Genomic DNA, 21,347 nt, shown 5'->3' with positions numbered 1-21,347 from the left:
TTTGCAGATGACATGATACTATACATGGAAAATCCGATAGACTCCACCAAAAGTCTGCTAGAACTGATACATGAATTCAGCAAAGTTGCAGGATACAAAATCAATGTGCAGAAATCAGTTGCATTCTTATACACTAACAATGAAGCAACAGAAAGACAAATGAAGAAACTGATCCCATTCACAATTGCACCAAGAAGCATAAAATACCTAGGAATAAATCTAACCAAAGATGTAAAAGATCTGTATGCTGAAAACTATAGAAAGCTTATGCAGGTAATTGAAGAAGATATAAAGAAATGGAAAGACATTCCATGCTCATGGATTGGAAGAATAAATATTGTCAAAATGTCAATACTACTCAAAGCTATCTACACATTCAATGCAATCCCAATCAAAATTGCACCAGCATTCTTCTCGAAACTAGAACAAGCAATCCTAAAATTCATATGGAACCACAAAAGGCCCCGAATAGCCAAAGTAATTTTGAAGAAGAAGACCAAAGCAGGAGGCATCACAATCCCAGACTTTAGCCTCTACTACAAAGCTGTCATCATCAAGACAGCATGGTATTGGCATAAAAACAGACACATAGACCAATGGAATAGAATAGAAACCCCAGAACTAGACCCACAAACGTATGGCCAACGCATCTTTGACAAAGCAGGAAAGAATATCCAATGGAAAAAAGACAGTCTCTTTAACAAATGGTGCTGGGAGAACTGGACAGCAACATGCAGAAGGTTGAAACTAGACCACTTTCTTACACCATTCACAAAAATAAACTCAAAATGGATAAAGGACCTGAATGTGAGACAGGAAACCATCAAAACCTTAGAGGAGAAAGCAGGAAAAGACCTCTCTGACCTCAGCCGTAGCAATCTCTTACTCGACACATCCCCAAACGCAAGGGAATTAAAAGCAAAAATGAATTACTGGGACCTTATGAAGATAAAAAGCTTCTGCACAGCAAAGGAAACAACCAACAAAACTAAAAGGCAACCAACGGAATGGGAAAAGATATTTGCAAATGACATATCGGACAAAGGGCTAGTATCCAAACTCTATAAAGAGCTCACCAAACTCCACACCCGAAAAACAAATAACCCAGTGAAGAAATGGGCAGAAAACATGAATAGACACTTCTCTAAAGAAGACATCCAGAAGCCAACAGGCACATGAAAAGATGCTCAACGTCGCTCCTCATCAGGGAAATACAAATCAAAACCACACTCAGATACCACCTCACGCCAGTCAGAGTGGCCAAAATGAACAAATCAGGAGACTACAGATGCCGGAGAGGATGTGGAGAAACGGGAACCCTCTTGCACTGTTGGTGGGAATGCAAATAGGTGCAGCCGCTCTGGAAAGCAGTGTGGAGGTTCCTCAGAAAATTAAAAATAGACCTACCCTATGACCCAGCAATAGCACTGCTAGGAATTTACCCAAGGGATACAGGAGTACTGATGCATAGGGGCACTTGTACCCCAATGTTTATAGCAGCACTCTCAACAATAGCCAAATTATGGAAAGAGCCTAAATGTCCATCAACTGATGAATGGATAAAGAAAGTGTGGTTTATATATATAATGGAGTACTACATGGCAATGAGAAAGAACGAAATATGGCCGTTTGTAGCAACGTGGATGGAACTGGAGAGTGTGATGCTAAGTGAAATAAGCCATACAGAGAAAGACAGATACCATATGGTTTCACTCTTACGTGGATCCTGAGAAACTTAACAGAAACCCATGGGGGAGGGGAAGAAAAAAAAAAAAAAAGAGGTTAGAGTGGGAGAGAGCCAAAGCATAAGAGACTGTTAAAAACTGAGAACAAACTGAGGGTTGATGGGGGTGGGAGGGAGGGGAGGGTGGGTGATGGGTATTGAGGAGGGCACCTTTTGGGATGAGCACTGGGTGTTGTATGGAAACCAATTTGACAATAAATTTCATATATTGAAAAAAAAGAGTTTTGAAGATCTGAAGTGCTTCTGGAATTCTAAAGGATAATGTGACATTCAGGAGAAGTAGAGATCTCTTTCCAAGAACTGCCACCATGTGGCAAATAAGGATCAAGAGGCTAGAAGTAGACACTATATCTTTGCTTAGAATTTGTTAAGAAGGCACCTAGCTTCATAACCAGATAAAGAGACTACCATACTCCTGTCAGAGTTTTCACCCAGTCTTCTTCCACTTGTTGGTTTTTAGGTGGCAAAAAGCAAGCATTCAAGTAGAAATGTGTTGTCTTTCCCCTGCAGTGTTTTGAACACAATGTTACCCATCATATGGCCCAAAGGAAGCCCTTTCTGGTGCTAAAGCCTACTTGGGTAGGAAGGCTGAGTTTGACACTGGCAGCTTGCCTGCTTTCTGAGAGCACAACCCAGGCGCCCCTAGAGCTTCATTCTTAAATATGGACAGCCAAGATCACCAGAGAATTAAGGAAAGCTTCCAACATGAAATAGAAAGACCAAAACAAAGAAGCATGAAAAATTAGAAGTGAAGAAAAACACAGAGAACAGGAAAAAAAAACTTCAAAGAAAGTACAATGAATACCTGCCAAGAAATAAGACAAAATACTATATTTACAAAACAAAAGCAGGATGCCATGAAAATAGAATAATCAATCAACAAGGATCAACGCTTGGAAATTAATAGGTTGATAGCAAAAGTTTTTTTTTTTTTTAATCAGCAAAAGAGAACGCAAAGTTGAGGCACTCTTTTAAGAAGAATAACTAATAACAAAACAATGGATGATACAAGAGAAATAATCAGACAATTAAAAAATCAACCCAGACAACTTATAAATAACTAATAGTGTTTCCAGAGAGAAGAAAGACAATGTTGTTAAGGAAATTATCAAATAAAGAATATACATGCATCCCAAAGCAACAGAATATACTTTCTTCTCGAGTGCACATGGAACATTCTCCAAGATAGATCATATACTGGGTCACAAAACAGCCCTTCATAAGTTTACAAGAATTGAAATTATACCATGCATACTTTCAGACCACAATGCTATGAAGCTTGAAATCAACCACAGGAAAAAGTCTGGAAAACCTCCAAAAGCATGGAGGTTAAAGAACACCCTACTAAAGAATGAGTGGGTCAACCAGGCAATTAGAGAAGAAATTAAAAAATATATGGAAACAAACGAAAATGAAAATACAACAATCCAAACGCTTTGGGACGCAGCGAAGGCAGTCCTGAGAGGAAAATACATTGCAATCCAGGCCTATCTCAAGAAACAAGAAAAATCCCAAATACAAAATCTAACAGCACACCTAAAGGAAATAGAAGCAGAACAGCAAAGGCAGCCTAAACCCAGCAGAAGAAGAGAAATAATAAAGATCAGAGCAGAAATAAACAATATAGAATCTAAAAAAACTGTAGAGCAGATCAACGAAACCAAGAGTTGGTTTTTTGAAAAAATAAACACAATTGACAAACCTCTAGCCAGGCTTCTCAAAAAGAAAAGGGAGATGACCCAAATAGATAAAATCATGAATGAAAATGGAATGATTACAACCAATCCCTCAGAGATACAAACAATTATCAGGGAATACTATGAAAAATTATATGCCAACAAATTGGACAACCTGGAAGAAATGGACAAATTCCTAAACACCCACTCTCTTCCAAAACTCAATCAGGAGGAAATAGAAAGCTTGAACAGACCCATCACCAGCGAAGAAATTGAATCGGTTATCAAAAATCTCCCAACAAATAAGAGTCCAGGACCAGATGGCTTCCCAGGGGAGTTCTACCAGACGTTTAAAGCAGAGATAATACCTATCCTTCTCAAGCTATTCCAAGAAATAGAAAGGGAAGGAAAACTTCCAGACTCATTCTATGAAGCCAGTATTACTTTGATTCCTAAACCAGACAGAGACCCAGTAAAAAAAGAGAACTACAGGCCAATATCTCTGATGAATATGGATGCAAAAATTCTCAATAAGATACTAGCAAATCGAATTCAACAGCATATAAAAAGAATTATTCACCATGATCAGGTGGGATTCATTCCTGGGATGCAGGGCTGGTTCAACATTCGCAAATCGATCAACGTGATACATCACATTAACAAAAAAAAAGAGAAGAACCATATGATCCTGTCAATCGATGCAGAAAAGGCCTTTGACAAAATCCAGCACCCTTTCTTAATAAAAACCCTTGAGAAAGTCGGGATAGAAGGAACATACTTACACATCATAAAAGCCATTTATGAAAAGCCCACAGCTTGGGGCACCTGGGTGGCTCGGTCGGTTAAGCGTCCGACTTCGGCTCAGGTCATGATCTCGCTGTCCGTGAGTTCGAGCCCCACGTCGGGCTCTGTGCTGACTGCTCAGAGCCTGGAGCCTGTTTCAGATTCTGTGTCTCCCTCTCTCTCTGCCCCTCCCCCGTTCATGCTCTGTCTCTCTCTGTCTCAAAAATAAATAAACGTTAAAAAAAAAAAATTTTTTTTAAAAGCCCACAGCTAACATCATCCTCAACGGGGAAAAACTGAGAGCTTTTTCCCTGAGATCAGGAACACGACAGGGATGCCCACTCTCACCGCTGTTGTTTAATATAGTGCTGGAAGTTCTAGCATCAGCAATCAGACAACAAAAGGAAATCAAAGGCATCCAAATTGGCAAAGATGAAGTCAAGCTTTCGCTTTTTGCAGATGACATGATATTATACATGGAAAATCCGATAGACTCCACCAAAAGTCTGCTAGAACTGATAGATGAATTCAGCAAAGTTGCAGGATACAAAATCAATGTACAGAAATCAGTTGCATTCTTATACACTAACAATGAAGCAACAGAAAGACAAATGAAGAAACTGATCCCATTCACAATTGCACCAAGAAGCATAAAATACCTAGGAATAAATCTAACCAAAGATGTAAAAGATCTGTATGCTGAAAACTATAGAAAGCTTATGCAGGTAATTGAAGAAGATATAAAGAAATGGAAAGACATTCCATGCTCATGGATTGGAAGAATAAATATTGTCAAAATGTCAATACTACCCAAAGCTATCTACACATTCAATGCAATCCCAATCAAAATTGCACCAGCATTCTTCTCGAAACTAGAACAAGCAATCCTAAAATTCATATGGAACCACAAAAGGCCCCGAATAGCCAAAGTAATTTTGAAGAAGAAGACCAAAGCAGGAGGCATCACAATCCCAGACTTTAGCCTCTACTACAAAGCTGTCATCATCAAGACAGCATGGTATTGGCATAAAAACAGACACATAGACCAATGGAATAGAATAGAAACCCCAGAACTAGACCCACAAACGTATGGCCAACTCATCTTTGACAAAGCAGGAAAGAACATCCAATGGAAAAAAGACAGTCTCTTTAACAAATGGTGCTGGGAGAACTGGACAGCAACATGCAGAAGGTTGAAACTAGACCACTTTCTCACACCATTCACAAAAATAAACTCAAAATGGATAAAGGACCTGAATGTGAGACAGGAAACCATCAAAACCTTAGAGGAGAAAGCAGGAAAAGACCTCTCTGACCTCAGCCGTAGCAGTCTCTTACTCGGCACATCCCCAAAGGCAAGGGAATTAAAAGCAAAAGTGAATTACTGGGACCTTATGAAGATAAAAAGCTTCTGCACAGCAAAGGAAACAACCAACAAAACTAAAAGGCAACCAACGGAATGGGAAAAGATATTTGCAAATGACACATCGGACAAAGGGCTAGTATCCAAAATCTATAAAGAGCTCACCAAACTCCACACCCGAAAAACAAATAACCCAATGAAGAAATGGGCAGAAAACATGAATAGACACTTCTCTAAAGAAGACATCCGGATGGCCAACAGGCACATGAAAAGATGTTCAACGTCGCTCCTCATCAGGGAAATACAAATCAAAACCACACTCAGATACCACCTCACGCCAGTCAGAGTGGCCAAAATGAAGAAATCAGGAGACTATAGATGCTGGAGAGGATGTGGAGAAACGGGAACCCTCTTGCACTGTTGGTGGGAATGCAAATAGGTGCAGCCGCTCTGGAAAGCAGTGTGGAGGTTCCTCAGAAAATTAAAAATAGACCTACCCTATGACCCAGCAATAGCACTGCTAGGAATTTATCCAAGGGATACAGGAGTACTGATGCATAGGGGCACTTGTACCCCAATGTTTCTAGCAGCACTCTCAACAATAGCCAAATTATGGAAAGAGCCTAAATGTCCATCAACTGATGAATGGATAAAGAAATTGTGGTTTATATACACCATGGAATACTACGTGGCAATGAGAAAAAATGAAATATGGCCTTTTGTAGCAACATGGATGGAACTGGAGAGTGTAATGCTAAGTGAAATAAGCCATACAGAGAAAGACAGATACCATATGGTTTCACTCTTATGTGGATCCTGAGAAACGTAACAGAAACCCATGGGGGAGGGGAAGGAAAAAAAAAAAAAAAAGAGGTTAGAATGGGGGAGAGCCAAAGCATAAGAGACTGTTAAAAACTGAGAACAAACTGAGGGTTGATGGGGGGTGGGAGGGAGGGCAGGGTGGGTGATGGGTATTGAGGAGGGCACCTTTTGGGATGAGCACTGGGTGTTGTATGGAAACCAATTTGACAGTAAATTTCATATATTAAAAAATAAATAAATAAATAAATAAATAAATAAATAAAAACAAATAAAGAATATACAAAAATTTCTCATGTGGAATGAGATTTAAAGGCCCCACAATAGATATTGCATAATATATGTCAAAGATCCAAATATCATCATGAAATTTTATAACATCAGGAATAAAGAGATAATCTTTAAAGCTTCTGGGTGAGATGGGGAGGAGCGAAAACAGGTTGCATCAAAGATTCAGTAATAACAATGGCATTGGAGTTGTCAATGCCAACAACGGAAATTAGAAGACAAAGTGCCATGTCTTTAAAGTGCTAAGGGATAATGATTTATTTTATTTTATTTATTTATTTAAAGTAATCTCTACATCCAATGAGAGGCTCAAACTCATGACCCCAAGATCAAGAGTCACATGCTCCTCCAACTGAGCCAGCCGGGCACCCCAGGGAAAATGATTTTTTTAACCTAGATTTATATACTCAAACTATCAATTAATAATGAGGTTGGAATAATGACTTTCAGGCATGCAAAATTTCAAAAATTTACCTTCTGTGTACCTTCCTCACTAGAGAATGTGCTCCACCAAAACAAGAGAGTAAACAACAAAAAAAAGGGAGTCCCGAGATTCATGAAATAGTGGTGCAGTACAGAAAAAAAGGAGAAAGGGACCTTTCAGGGTGATGAAAAGGGAGATCTTAGCATAATAGTTGTGCAGAAGTTTTAGGGAGCAGTAAGTTTAGATCAGAACAGGAAGACAGAGAGCCTCAGAAAAAACAAATGAAATTGATAAGGGGTTTTACGATGTATAAAATTTGTTCTGCAAGAATTCTACAGCTTTATCAGCCAGTGTGGAAAGACTTTGAAATTCAAATTAAGGTAAACAAATTTAAGAATAAAGCAATTATTAACCCCAGTAAAAATCAAAAGTTACATGTGAAATGAATGATTACCTAGTATACTACATGGATCAGCAATGAATGATACTTTGATAGGTATAATATTAGAAATACCAAATATGAATTTAACTAAAAATTGTGACAGAATTATATTGAAAGTTCGAAGGAGGGTAAGGAAGTATATAAGAGCTAAAAATCCTCAACTGTAACAGAAAGTCAACAACCCAGAGGTAAATACCAGAATAAAGAGCTAAAAGACAAGAAAGTGGTTGTTCCTGATGAAAGGTGGGAGGGAGGCCTAGGGACTGCTTCGTTGTTGACACAAACTTTTTAGGATTTCTTGACCTTTAAAACTATGTGCACATACCACTTTGACAGTCTTTGTTTTTACTTTTTAAAGAAGTAAGGGCATAAATTAAAGAGATTGCAAACCTGCTATAGGCAATATAGCCCATCCATAGAAATTTCAATTCCACTGTAAGTTATTGGCAAGAGAGAAATAAAGCCATGTTTTTCATATACTTGTTTATTCATTTCCTGTCTCTTTCACAAGAATTTAAGCCCCCTAAGATCAGGAACAAGTGATGGGCTAGTAAATGTTTAACTCTATGAGAAGGAAAAAAATACTCTTGTATCATTTACTGATTTCTGTGGTGTAAATATTCCCAGTGCCTGATTTCTAGCTATCAACATGATGTCACTAAACAGAGAATTGGGAAAAGATGCACAAAGTCAGCTTTTGTAAACGGGCTCCAACACACCACGAACAAAAATCTTGCTTACTATTCTATCTGGAGCTCAACATAGTGCATGACATGGCAGGTGCCCAGTAAATAATTGTTGATCTGTTGAGTGAACACAGGAAAAATAACAGGAGCCAGGGACAAGCAAGCAATGAACTACATAATTTGATCTAAGAAAATTGAAAGCAAAAATCATCTCGAAAGCTGAGAATATTGAGAAGGAGCTCAAGTCAGATTATAACTTGGATAATAAATCACCATGAATTAATAAGGTCATTCTGGCCCCAGGGAAGAAAAAGTGGAAAGGAAGGTAGTTGTGAGCCAGACATTTAGATAGTTACTTTACAAGTGTGACTTTGTTTAATCTTTGCAATAATCTTAGAAGATGTAGATCACTAACCCATTTTACAGATGGGAAAACTGAGACTCAAAAAAGTGTAAGTAATTTGCCCAAGGACACACAGCTAGCAGGAATGAGAGCTGGGATTCAAACCCATGTTTGTCTAACTTCTTATCATATGCTCTTTCTGCTATACCAGCTGCCTTCAAAAATTTAGGAAAATAATTTAAGGAAGAGGAGGTTTTGTTTATCAGAAATGTGAAGATATTGGCTCATCCTTCTATCAATCTTTGGTTATGAAGGTATAGCATAGGCACCTGCAAAGTGGGGGTGGAAACGCATCCAAAACAATCTGTTTGATAAGATCTAGATTCAAAACAAGCTGTTTTATAAGATCTAGATTCGTTGTTTTAGCTCTCTTCATTTTCTTGTGTAAAGCAGAGTAGAGGCTGCCTAGCAACCAAGATAATGGTGTCTCTTTTTTTGCCTTAATTATCTTATGCTTTCCACAAGCTCAAAGATATTGAATCAAATATTAAGAGAAGAAGATCTGAGTTTTTGTAACAAAATATCTGTTCATATACATGTACAATGCACACACACACACATACACACACACACCTTTCGCCTTCCCTCAATTTTGTGATTAAATTAAAAAGACAGTCTGTATCTATGTGGTGCTATACCATTGGCTAAAAAGTGTAAAAATTCACCATTTCAGGGCACCTGGGTGGCTCAGTCAGTTAAGCATCTGACTTTGGCTTAGGTCATGATCTCATAGTTCTTGAGTTCAAGCCCCACGTTGGGGTCTGTGCTGACAGCTCGGAGCCTGGAGCCTGCTTCAGATTCTGTGTCTCCCTCTCTCTGCCCCTCGCTTGCTCTCTCTTTCTCTCTCTCTTCTCTCTCAAAAATATCAGTCAGAGAAAGAAAAATATCATATGGCTTCACTCATATGAGGATTTTAAGAAACAAAACAGATGAACATAAGGGAAGGGATACAAAAATAATATAAAAACGGGGAGGGGGACAAAATATAAGAGACTCTTAAATATGGAGAACAAACACAGGGTTACTGGAGGGGTTGTGGGTGGGGGGATGGGCTAAATAGGTAAGGGGCATTAAGGAATCTACTCCTGAAATCATTGTTGCACTATATGCTAACTAACTTGTATGTAAATTTTAAAAAAATAAAATTTTTAAAAAATGGGAATAAATAAATAAATAAATAAATAAAACATTTTTAAAAATTAAGAAAAAAATTCACCATCTCTTTGCTTGTTGATAAATATACCAAACAAATGGTTTAGACAACCATTCTTAGCAATTTGAGGGATTCTTGCAATTCTTGACCAAACTGACCATTTGTTTTTAAATACATGTGTCTCCTAAAAGAAATATTTATTATAAACTTATCAGTAGCAATAAAGTTGAAAATCAGTACTGTTAATATCTCCACTACTTTTTTTTATTAGAACAAAAATTGGCAACATCTTTGTTATCAATACTTAAACTAAACCTAAATTTTATCTAAATCATTTGTTCAGAGAGACAAGCAGCCCACAGGATAAAGAAAAGGGGTGGATAAAAAGGAGAATATCATGGAGAATGTGAGTGTTAGACACAATCAAATGCCTACCTGACAGCCTTCTTCCCTGCTAACAGAATCTCCATTCTGTTCACATTTTTCTCGCAGCCATAGGGTCAATCATGATGGTCTTGTTCCTCTTTCTAAATAATTGACTTAGGTATGCATATGAGGCACGAATATGATCAGGAAGGTATGGAGAGAAGTCTGCATGAGGAGCTTCTGGGAAAGATTTCCTCACTCTTAGAAAGAGGCACAAGAAAGGAACATTCCCCATTTTTATCTGTAGACAGTTCCACCTATAATAAGTGATGTCTGGAACTGTGGCAGCCATCATGGGACCATGAGACCAACCAAATCATGATGTCAAGATAGCACTCTATGGCTCATAAAGAGGAAGGATGAGTAGAGACTGGTTCATTGATAACATCATTGAGCTGATGAATTAACTGACTCTTGATCTCCCATAGCTTCAAATTTTGAAACAATATAGTACTGGCCATTTTGTGTTGAACAGTCTATTTCTTGCAGCCAGAGGCTTTGTAACTGATACAGTATGCTAGCTGATGCTAGAACTTTTAATCCTACTTATGTTTTCTTCTAAATACTTCTGAAAATAACTACCTTCTCTTACATCTGGCCTCCAACCTATAACAACCTCCTCTGTATTTTTTCAAATCTCAGTGATAGCTTTGGCCTCCCCATCTTCTCATATTCCTTGTCTTCTTTGTATGTTTCTTCTTTGTTTTTGTCTTTGCTCCCCATTCCTTTATCTTTCTTCCCCTGTCCACTTCCTTTTTTTTTTTTTTTTGAGATTTTAAGTTTATTTATTTATTTTGAGAGAGAGATCACACACAAGCAGTGGAGGGGCCAAGAGAGAGGGGGAGAGAGAGAGAGAGAGAGAGAGAGAGAGAGAGAGAGAATCTCAAGCAGACTCTGTGCTGTCAGAACCCAACGAGGGGCTTAAATTCACGAACCATGAGATCATGACCTGAGCCAAAACCAAGAGTCGGATGCTTAACTGACTGAGCCACCCAGGCACCCCAGTCCCCTCTCCACTTCTTTACCTTCTTCTAGCTCTTAAGTGTTTGTGATTTGAACATGAAATATGTTTATACATGTATTCATTTATACATGTGTAAATATTATGTCTTGCATATTAGAAAGGAGGAATTATTCCCCACTCCAAATAATTCCTTTCATACAGAGATAGCTCTGCTAGAAAAAAAAACAAGACAAAACAAAAAACAAAAAAATACCTGACCTCTCTTTAACCCTTACTCATTCCTTCCCACAAAGGAGGAGTGACTTAATCTGACTGGCTAATTTGAAAGGAGAACTAAGCATGTGTAGCCCAGCCTGTCCTAATTTCTTTCTCTTGGGAGCCAGCTACCTATAGGAAACACTCCACCATGCTCCTCCAGGCTGTACATTTTACAGAAAGCATGCCCTCGTGGTGCAGGAATATGTGGTGGTCCTGCAATGCTGGTGACTAGATGGAAAAGTCTGAGTAATCCTCAGATTCTGTATTGGGAAGCTCAAATTCTTCCAAGGAGACAGAAGCCATATTCTCAAATACCAGTTCTATCAGTAATAAACTTAATACAGTCTCATTATACCAGCTGTCTTGTCTTACTTTGAATAGATTCAAAACTATTCAAAATAGTTGAACTTGGGTCAGAAATAAGACTTCTTCTCTCTAGCCCCCTTGAACAGCACTAGTATATATGAAAGCTTTGTTTCCCTGTTTTGAAGTATATTTTCTTTATTCTTCATAGTTGCATGCTGTCATTGTGGGCGGTGTGACAATAAAAAATATTCTCCAGCATTGTGTCTTTGTTTTATAAATGTTTTCTGCAAACAAAAGATGTTTTTAATTTGTGTGTGGCTGCTTGTTCTTGATGGAGCTTCCTATGGAATAGAGGCTCTTGATAGAAACAATATTTACCTTCCCGATTTTTGAGGGCCTCTGCTTATGATAACTTGTGAATCTGTACTTACTTGATCTGAGTCCAGCTTCTCAGGAACTTCACGTGTAGCTGCTGCCTCAGTATAGGCTTGGTAGAAGGTCTTTTCTTGGGACTCCACTGTAATGGTCAACACAGCATCATAGGCTTCCCGGAGTTTTGGGTTGTTCCTCAGGACCTGGTAGGGTGTATGCTTATAAGGTAAACTGTAGAGCAGGGCATCATAAGGAACAAAGACATAGGTTCCATCAGTCATTTTCAGATCATGAGCCCATTCCAAGAGATGCATCTGAGTCTCTCCCCCAATCAAGGCCGAATGCATACACATGATGATTACTGAAACCAACAAAGCAGGGAGGTTATGGCAGTAATAGGTTAGTAAAATACACTTCCAAAAACCACAGACCAGGGGAAATAAATAAATGTGTTACAACCAATTGCTAAATTATTTTTATCATATGCCGCTAAGATGATCAAGATGTTGAAGCCCTGAGCTAAGGTTTTGTTCAGGGACTCTGGATTAGGCATAGGGACAATACAGATATGTCTACAGCCTGCAGAGCCCAATACTAGACAGGAACAAGAACAACTATAGCAAATGAGAGGTAGCATAATGAAGAGGCTATGGGATCGGAAGACTCAGGCTTATGCCTTAACATCACTAGTTATTGTTAGCTGTCTACCCTTAGCTAAATCGCTTTACCTCTCTCCCTGCCTCATTTATAAAATGGAGATCAAAAATATGAACTTTATGGGGTGGTAGTGATGATTGAAGGAGCAATTCGTATAATGGGCTTGGCACATGACACTCAAAAAATCGCAGCTATTATTATACCTAAGAATAAGAAGGCTAGAGGGAGAGGATAGGAGAGACTCTCATAGCCACTGTTGCTGTTTATTGCCCAGCTCTGGCAAACATACATTCCAATAAATTTTGCACAACTGTTTCCACCCTTACCATGGCCAGTGTAGGCAGTGAATGGCACTAACTCACACTCTCCTGTAAATGATAATAATATTGTGGGTGATAGGCTCAAGTTTTAAAAATCTAACTTCCCTATAATTGGAATTACTTTGCACTCTTCTTTAATTCTCCCCTGACTTATGAAGCTATGTTGTTTGGCAGAGCTATGCTAGAATAGAGTGGATTAGAGGCGGCCACGGTTGAAGAATGGCAAGCAAGATCATGAGACTGAAAGCCTTCTATCCAATTTCGCCCTTGGCATGCTAAATGAGTTTAGTTTAAGCCCACTTGTGCTTCAGTGTGCACATCTTTAAAATGCAGAGTCCAAAGCATTTCACAGGTGCGTTGAGTAGTTTAATTAGATAATGCCTGGCAAGTATTCAGAGCTCTTTGCAGAAAGGCCAAGGTCCTATTGCTATTGGTAAATATTAATTACACGTGCTTACACGGAACCTTTAATCTCAGGAACTGAGTATGCTTAACTACATTCAGTGACTGGTTTTTTGGCATTTATATATTTCATCATCTATTTTCAGAAATCTTTTTTACACTGGTTAAATACCCCCAGAAATTTTCCCGTTTGACCTACAGCTGATACCTTTCAGTGTTTTAAGGTGTAACTAGCAAGTTATGAAGATGATTTAAATCACACACACGCCCACACAAACACACAGAGTAACCTGAGTTTTCAAGTGACCATTAGTTCCCTCAATATAATGGCCCTAAGAGGTTTTACGTGTATTATGATGCTCACATCTTCCTTCCAATACTCTGGGATATCTTTGGAGCGAGTTCATGAGCCACGCTAGGAATTCAGCCTCCTTCGTTCATAACCACACGTTGCATAATGGGGAAATGGAGTGCGAGAGAGGCTTGACAAGGCAAGAGCTGGATTTAGAAGGACAAACTAGAACCAAAGACATCTAACTCCCTAAATTTGGCTACACCATTGAATGTGAATCCGTTTGGTTAGATTAGTCCACTAACAAGCCCATTGAGGGGGGAAGATGAGTTAAGTGAGGCCCTTTAAGTAGTTGGCCAGTTCATCCACCAGTATCCTTAGCAAGTTACTCAGTATTGGCATCTTTCTTCTACAAAAACAGAGATTAGGTGACTTGGCCAAGATTACCCAAAAGAGATAAAATTTCATTTGCTGTATTTCAAAGAATATTAACATTACTTCACTAGATGGAATGTGTTAAATGGAATTAAGTGACTTGTTTTGGTTGAAATACAGCAAATACTATAACCAACACTACGTGCACTGGGTGCTGTGGTGTACCACCCAGATGCACCCTTCATGACTGAAGCACTGGTTCTCCTAGCTGCTGGGGGTGGGGGTTAGAAGATGATAGCTAACATCTCTCTGAGAATTGCCCTCAGCTGATGAGAGACACCTCTCACAAGGTCACACCTTCTCAGAAGTGTGCTAGAGCTGGCTTGTGCTAGTTCCCAAGAGCCTGTGGTTAAATTTTGGGGGGTTTTGTGCACCAGTTAGTTTCAGACTGGTAGCTTGAAATTGAGAGATTATGGAAATCAGTCCATGGAAATCAGCAAATGTTACCAATCAGGACTATTTTCCCCCTGACAAGCTGGCTGTCAAACTATTATTATCACGTTGTACCCCTCTCTCTGCACCAGCCTGTATCCAATGACTGGTCAACATGGGGGCATAGAGGCTAAGACTCCCTCCTCATCTCAATTCTGGACAACTCTGAAGGGCCATCCCAGCTCCAGAGTTCCCACTGGGACTGGCTGAGGCTTTTGTTGTGATGACATGACCATTTGGTTCCTCTCTCTGCCTCATTCTACTGCTTTCTCTTCCTCACAAATGTTGTTCTTGAAAGCATTCCCACAATAAGCTTCCTGCACACAAATCTCCATCTGACAGAATTTTTTTCCAGGACACTGACTTGTCACACTGGTGGAGAGCCCCATCGTACTCTGAACTGACTTCTATCATGGCACTTACAAGATTTATTGCCCTTATTTATTTATGTCAACCTCTACTATGAAACTGTGAGCTCCTTGAGGTCAAGGACTGTGTCTTATTTATCTCTGTATCCCAGTACATATGATGAACCCAGAGAACATTGTTTAAATAAACGCCTGAAAAATTCAGAAAGGTTGTACCCTTGGATATCGTTTGTGGGTTCCTTGAGGTGTGAGGCATGGACATATTTGGATTGTTAGTATGGAGGAAGGATTTGAAGTGATATTTGCTGGGCAGATAAATTCTACCATACTTGTCCTTAATGCTTAGAGTCATTAACTATGCTCAAGACCTTACCCTCTACCTTAATCTCTTGTTGTGATTTTTTTTCCATAGGCACACTAAGGACACTTCAGACAAAGAGTCAGAATTTTTATAGCTGTAAAGACTCTTTGAGACCTACTACTTCCTTTTATTCCCCCATTATTTTCCAGAGGAGAAAATGGAAGCCTTGAGAAGGTATGATCACAGGCTCCTCCATTTGTTGCATGGCAAGACCTTGCCATTGAACATGACTAAAGTAGAAAGCATCAATACTGAATTCAAACAACAGCAATTTAATTTAATGGATTGAGTGCTTTGTGAAAGGGATTTGTGGATGCATCTGTTCTACATGATGGTTTTACTAAATAGTTTTATTATCTCAAAATTACATTCATTAAAATGGGGTTTTACCTGTAAGTTGTCAGGAAATGATTAGTAGACAGAAACCTTAAATCCCAGACAAGACCTGGGTCAATGAGTGATCACTGAATAATGCTAATTTGTAAGTTTCCATCCTGATTGTTAACAGTCAGCCACTCGATAGCCAACACAAGGACCAGGAGATACATCCACCTGAGATACCATCTCACTAGGATATGATCTTAGCACTTTCTCTGAGCTTCCTGAGCCCCACTCAAGCCATCTAGCAGCTATGGGACCCCTGTGTGGCTCAACTGGTTAAGCGTCCAACTCTTGATTTTGGGTCAGGTCCTGATCTCACGATTTGTGAGATCAAGCCCTGCATCGGGCTGTGCACTGACAGCATGGAGCCTGCATGAGATTTTCTCTCTCCCTCTCTCTCTGCCCCTCCTTCCCCCGGTGTGCACATGCGCTTGCTCTCTCTCTCTCTCTCTCTCCCTCTCTTTCTCCCTGTCAAAATAAATAAACATTTTTTAGAAAGACATCCAGCAGCTATGTCTTCATACGGTAGTATCCATTATGGCAGGCTGTCCAGGATCAATCATATCTTTCACCTTCAACACTAGCAGAAAGAAACGTTATGAAATTCCAGGAAAAGCCAATTACTAAGTTGCTCAACTCCTCCTTTTGAGGAAGGAAATTGAAATTCTCATATTGAAATATTCTGTATGATATTTCCTTGAGATAGAGGATCTGTGTTTCTGAAAAGGCAACTTTCACTTTTTTTGTTTCTCACAGATTACTGGCTATAGAGTCCTTAGTGGAGGAAACTGGACGCACTCTCATACCTTGTGAAATGGAAATGGTTCTACTAGCTAGTGCTGAAGAAGTCCTTAGGAATCATATTCACATTGTGACCCTGCAGTATTGCTCCCAATCCACAGAAACACCCCACCAGTTCAACGGTTCTTTATCTTCATTTTAGTCCTTTTGTGACATTTCCCATTACTGACATTTTAACCTATTTCGTTTTAACAAATGTTGAGAGAGGGGGAAGCATGCTCTGCGATTTATTCCAAGTCTCACATTCCCCCAGGAGTCAGCCATCTGGCCATACAGTGAAAGAAGTACATTCAGACCCTCTTCCTCTCCGCTTTCTTCCAAGGCCAGTCTATAAAATGGATCCATAAGAAGAGCGTAGGAGGCTCTGGAATCTGCAGGTTTCCCAGTTCTGCCCCCCCACCCAATGTGATTCAGTGCAGGAGGCCTTGAAAGCACAACTTAAGAACACTGCACTAGGCAATGTGTGACCGTTTGTATCAGCTGAGGACACCCACCCACACGCATTTTTGTCTCTAAGTCCACAGACCACCACTTAAGTACCTGCCACCAGTGTTGAACCGGTGCAAGAAGCTCTGCATGATGGGAGACACATATTACCTTTAATGGCCATTCCACCCACATCAGATCATGTTTTCTCATACCCAATAAAACCCTGCACATTGTCGCACAGCTTGAGATAAGTTGTTAATATTTTTCCACACCTTGCAACATATGTTTTCTGCAACGTTTTCAAACTGCTGTCCAGATAAGGCCTCTTAAATGTTGGAAACCTCTTTACAGATTTCTTCTTGTGCTGGGTCTTCAATCATTTTATCTGATATTGGGCCCATTCATGAAAGCAAGTTGTCCTTTTACCATTTACATTTACTTACATTTATCTATACCAAATCCTATACCAAATTCCCTAACAACAGTAAGGTTCTTGGCCATAGTATTATCAGCATCACTGTTGTTATTAGTGTAGGAAAATCAGGCCAACACCTGCTACCTTGAGGCACTTTAAGGAATTTCATCAGTGAGCCCAAAAATTAAGAAAGAAAAATGGAAGAGCTGAATTATACACCCTCCATGGCACCCAGGATCTCAAGTGAGTATGCTTTGGGGACATACCTCAAGGAGACAGGACGCAATATAGTGTAAGTCTTTCATGAGACCTGTGTTTCTCAAAGAATGATCCCTGGACCAACAGCACTAGTACCACTGTGAACTGGCTAAAAATGCAAATTCTGGGGACCTTCCCGAGCTCTCCTTCCTGAATCAGCAACTCTGGAGAAGGAATCCTGCAATCCATGTTTTAATAAGCCCTCCAGGGGATTCTGGTAAACACCAAGGTTTGAGAGGCCTGCTTTAGACCAACCTGCTTGTATATGGCCTGGCTTTCCCATTCACTAGCTGTGTGACATTAGGCAAGTTACTTAACCTCTTTTGTCCTCTGAAGACTCATCCATAAAGTGTGTTCAATAATAGCCTTACTATATAGGGATGTTGCAAGAATTGAACGAGATGGTCTACACAAAGCTCTTACAAAATGACTAGCACACAAGAAACTCTCAGTAAATATTAACTATTACCCATGTTGCTATTCTTTTTTTGTCTTTTTTATGTACAATAATCTTCAATAGATGGGAAGAGGCTAGCCAGATCCCTGGCAGTAACACAGTAACAAGGTATTTAATTTTGGACAAAAAAGGGAAGACCACTCGGTGTCCTATTTACTAAATATCATATTGTAATGAAGCATTCCCAGTTTGAAAGGATTTAAAGGAATCCCCAAGGGCTTGACAACCTGGTAAGCCTAAATTGAAAGGATTTCACAATCAGCCAGGCATTGATAGGCAAAAAAGTAAGGAGAGGAGAGGAGGGCTTGAAATAGCCATTTGAAAAGTTCTGTAAAGAGTTTTTAGCGGGGCCTCCTGCTAGCCTTTGTGAGAATTAGCAAAAGCACCTCTTCTGGGAAATTGCCATCCAACAGGTGCTGTGCCCAGTGAGTGGACGCTCTTTTATGCCATTGGATCAAAACTTCCACCAGGGCTCGTGGTTTCAGTAGAGAAGGAACTGGATTTGGGCCCTCATGCCCACTCAGCTAGATCTTCTTGTGCAGGGCACAACCTACCTAACCGCGTACAGAAGCCCTGACTGTAAATCGAGGCCTTAGTCTTTGATTACGATCGATCTCTCCTATTTGACTTCATCAGAAACAAAGGTCATTGGTAATTGCTTTTGAAGCTTAAAGGAAATGAGCTGAGAATCTGGGAGAGGCTGAATCCCCCCTTCCCTGGGCCTTCATTTACCCCATTCTTTGTTGTTAATAATGCCTACACTTACCTACTTGTTATGTGAGACCCACTGGTGTTGTAAAACTTGAAAGGAAATACCTATCTTCTGGGTAATCCTGAGGATGGAATGAGATCATCTATATGCAAATACCTTGTAAACTGTAGAGAGCTGTTCACATGTAAAGTGATATTATGGTTGCTTTCATTGTCTCTATGGCAGCATCTAATACCCCTGCTGTTTCCCCTCCAAAGGCCCCGCAGCTTTCATTATTGTTATCATCTTTACTAGTAAATTTTATCATTGTCTCAGTCTTGTGTAAGCACAATTTAGACCTGTTTCTGAGAAAGACATTTCTTCTGACTCCAGTAAGGTGCCAGCAATACTTCTTAATTGGAAACATAAATTTACAAAAAACGAGAAGTGACACACCAGCCAATAGTAGACTAGCTTTCTCTCCCCTTCCCCACCCCACCCCCCCCCCGCAGCACAATTCCTCACTACCACCCCCACATGGGGTTGTGGTCATTGTTACTGTGAGCAGATCGGAGAAAACCCACCTCTCAACTATTTTTTTTTTTATCCCTGCCACCGTATTTTGTACATCACAAAAGGTCCTCTTCTGAAGGTTCACTTGAGGGTCCACAGTGTAAGAAGTAGCCTCGTGTCCAACAGAATAGGGAAGAGGCTCAGCTGAGGTCACACAAGAAAGCTCACTGCCTTTCCAATCAAGACGGATCACAGCTACAAATACTTTAGCAGTCTCAGTCCGACCAGATGAGAGGGGCTAGAGAATCAGCCAGAGATTTGATCTGGTGTATTCTGTGCTTGGTGTGCTGTAAACTTCCTCACTGCCCTGCTGTCCCAGTCCATACTCACTGGCCTCTGGCTTGGTTTCTCACCAGATCTCCCACTTTTTTTGAGAGAGAGAGAGAGAAAGAGAGAGGGCATAAGTGAGAGAGGGCAGAGAGAGAGAGACAATCCCACGCAGGGCAGAGAAAGAGAGAAGTGTGGCTCACCCGGACCCCGTGCTCACCCAATGTGGGACTCAAACTCACAAATTGTGAGATCATGACCTGAGCCGAAGTCAGATGCTTAACGACTGAGCCACCCAGGTGCCCCAGCTCTCCCACTTTCTGATGGGACAGGAGAGGTGCCCTGTACCCCAGGCAGCTTGCTTCAAGTCCTGATAGTCCATTTATGTTCATACCCTGGATCCTGCTTCCAATGTTTCTGCTGGCTGAAACACTTCTCTCACCAGGCAACAAGCCTACCTTACTTTGAGTCACTGCCCTTCTGCAACTCCTGCTGTCATACCCAACCCACTGCTGTGGCATGCCTCAGATGCCAACAGCTGGCTATACCCAACGTGAGTGCCACACACATCTTTGAATACTCCACACTGTCAGAGGTCATATGCAGCAGGCTCAGTTGCCGTGCCCTCCTCCCCCACTCGCATTCGGTCTCTTGTCACTGAGGTCCCAGCATGCCCCCTCTGAGTCTGCCCATGCTTTGCCAGAAACCAGAAACAAAATCCTGCAGTGCAGAGCTTTGTCTTTGCTCCCTTTTATCTCCCTTTCTGAGTCCCTACTTCACTTCCTGTTGCTGTCCTGTCAGCCCAGGGCGGGCCTCTGCTCCACAACCACAAACCTTCCTCTCTAGGTTTCCCTGCCCACCACCCCCCCAACCCAGCAATCTTAAAATTTCCATTCCTTCAGTAGGCTGATCCATACTGTTACAAAGAAAACAATCCGATTAAACAAAGTTATATTAGGACAAAAATGACTGGCAATCTAAAGTAAGGAACATTTATTTGCATTTTCATTAACTTAAAGCAGGTGGTTCTTAACCCTGGCTGCATTTTCCATGCATCTGGGAAGCTACTGAAAATGCCTTTACTGGTGCCCCACTGCAGACCACCAGAACCTCTGGAGGTGGCTTTCTGGCACCAGTCATTTTGAAAAGACATCCAGGTAATTCTGGTGTGCAGTCAGAGTAAGAACCATCGACCTAAAGGAACACATCTCGAATAGCAGGGCAAGATGATGTACATTTGCTACCTCTCCACCTCAAAGGACTTGTGGGTGGTGAGCACTCAGTCCTAACTTCTCTCAGTCTGACAGCCTGAAGAGCTTTAGCGCCTGGATTTATTTAACATTTATGGTAGAGGCCAAAATGTCATTTCAAAGAGCATACTATTTAGAAATGGGTGGGATGTGAAACACTCATGGAATGTAAACTTGCAGGAGACACTGGGCTTCGTGAAGATTTGTAGCATATTATGAAGTTATGATACTAAATATGTCAGCCTGTTACTGGCATGACTCCTCCCTGGAAATGGTTTTAGATCTTTAAAAAATAACTCTGTGCTCTGCTTTGAAAGTATCAAGCTCTATTATGAAGTAATCGGAGCCACGCTGATTGCTTAACATTATAGGATCCTGTACAAGGGAGCTGGAGACAAACTACTGTAGTTCCTGGAACGAAAACTTGCCCCTATCTTCCCATAATGATCAT

The 21,347-nt window shown here is 40.4% G+C and overlaps 1 protein-coding gene across 1 annotated transcript in view; it reads right to left on the bottom strand.

The window, feature by feature from the left end:
- Positions 1 to 21,347, bottom strand: part of GUCY2F (guanylate cyclase 2F, retinal) — a 108,516-nt gene that overhangs the window by 74,427 nt on the left and 12,742 nt on the right. The window contains exon 3 of the mRNA XM_081792449.1: positions 12,167 to 12,468. Within this exon, the coding sequence (XP_081648575.1) occupies positions 12,167 to 12,468 (302 nt within the window). The remainder of the gene's footprint in view (positions 1 to 12,166; positions 12,469 to 21,347) is intronic.

The sequence above is a fragment of the Panthera onca genome, chromosome X, assembly GCF_046562875.1.
Source record: "Panthera onca isolate mPanOnc1 chromosome X, mPanOnc1 haplotype 2, whole genome shotgun sequence".
In the NCBI taxonomy this organism is placed as follows: Eukaryota; Metazoa; Chordata; class Mammalia; order Carnivora; family Felidae; genus Panthera; species Panthera onca.
The sequence above is the reverse complement of the archived record's forward strand: the minus strand, read 5'-3'. Positions and strand labels throughout refer to the sequence as shown.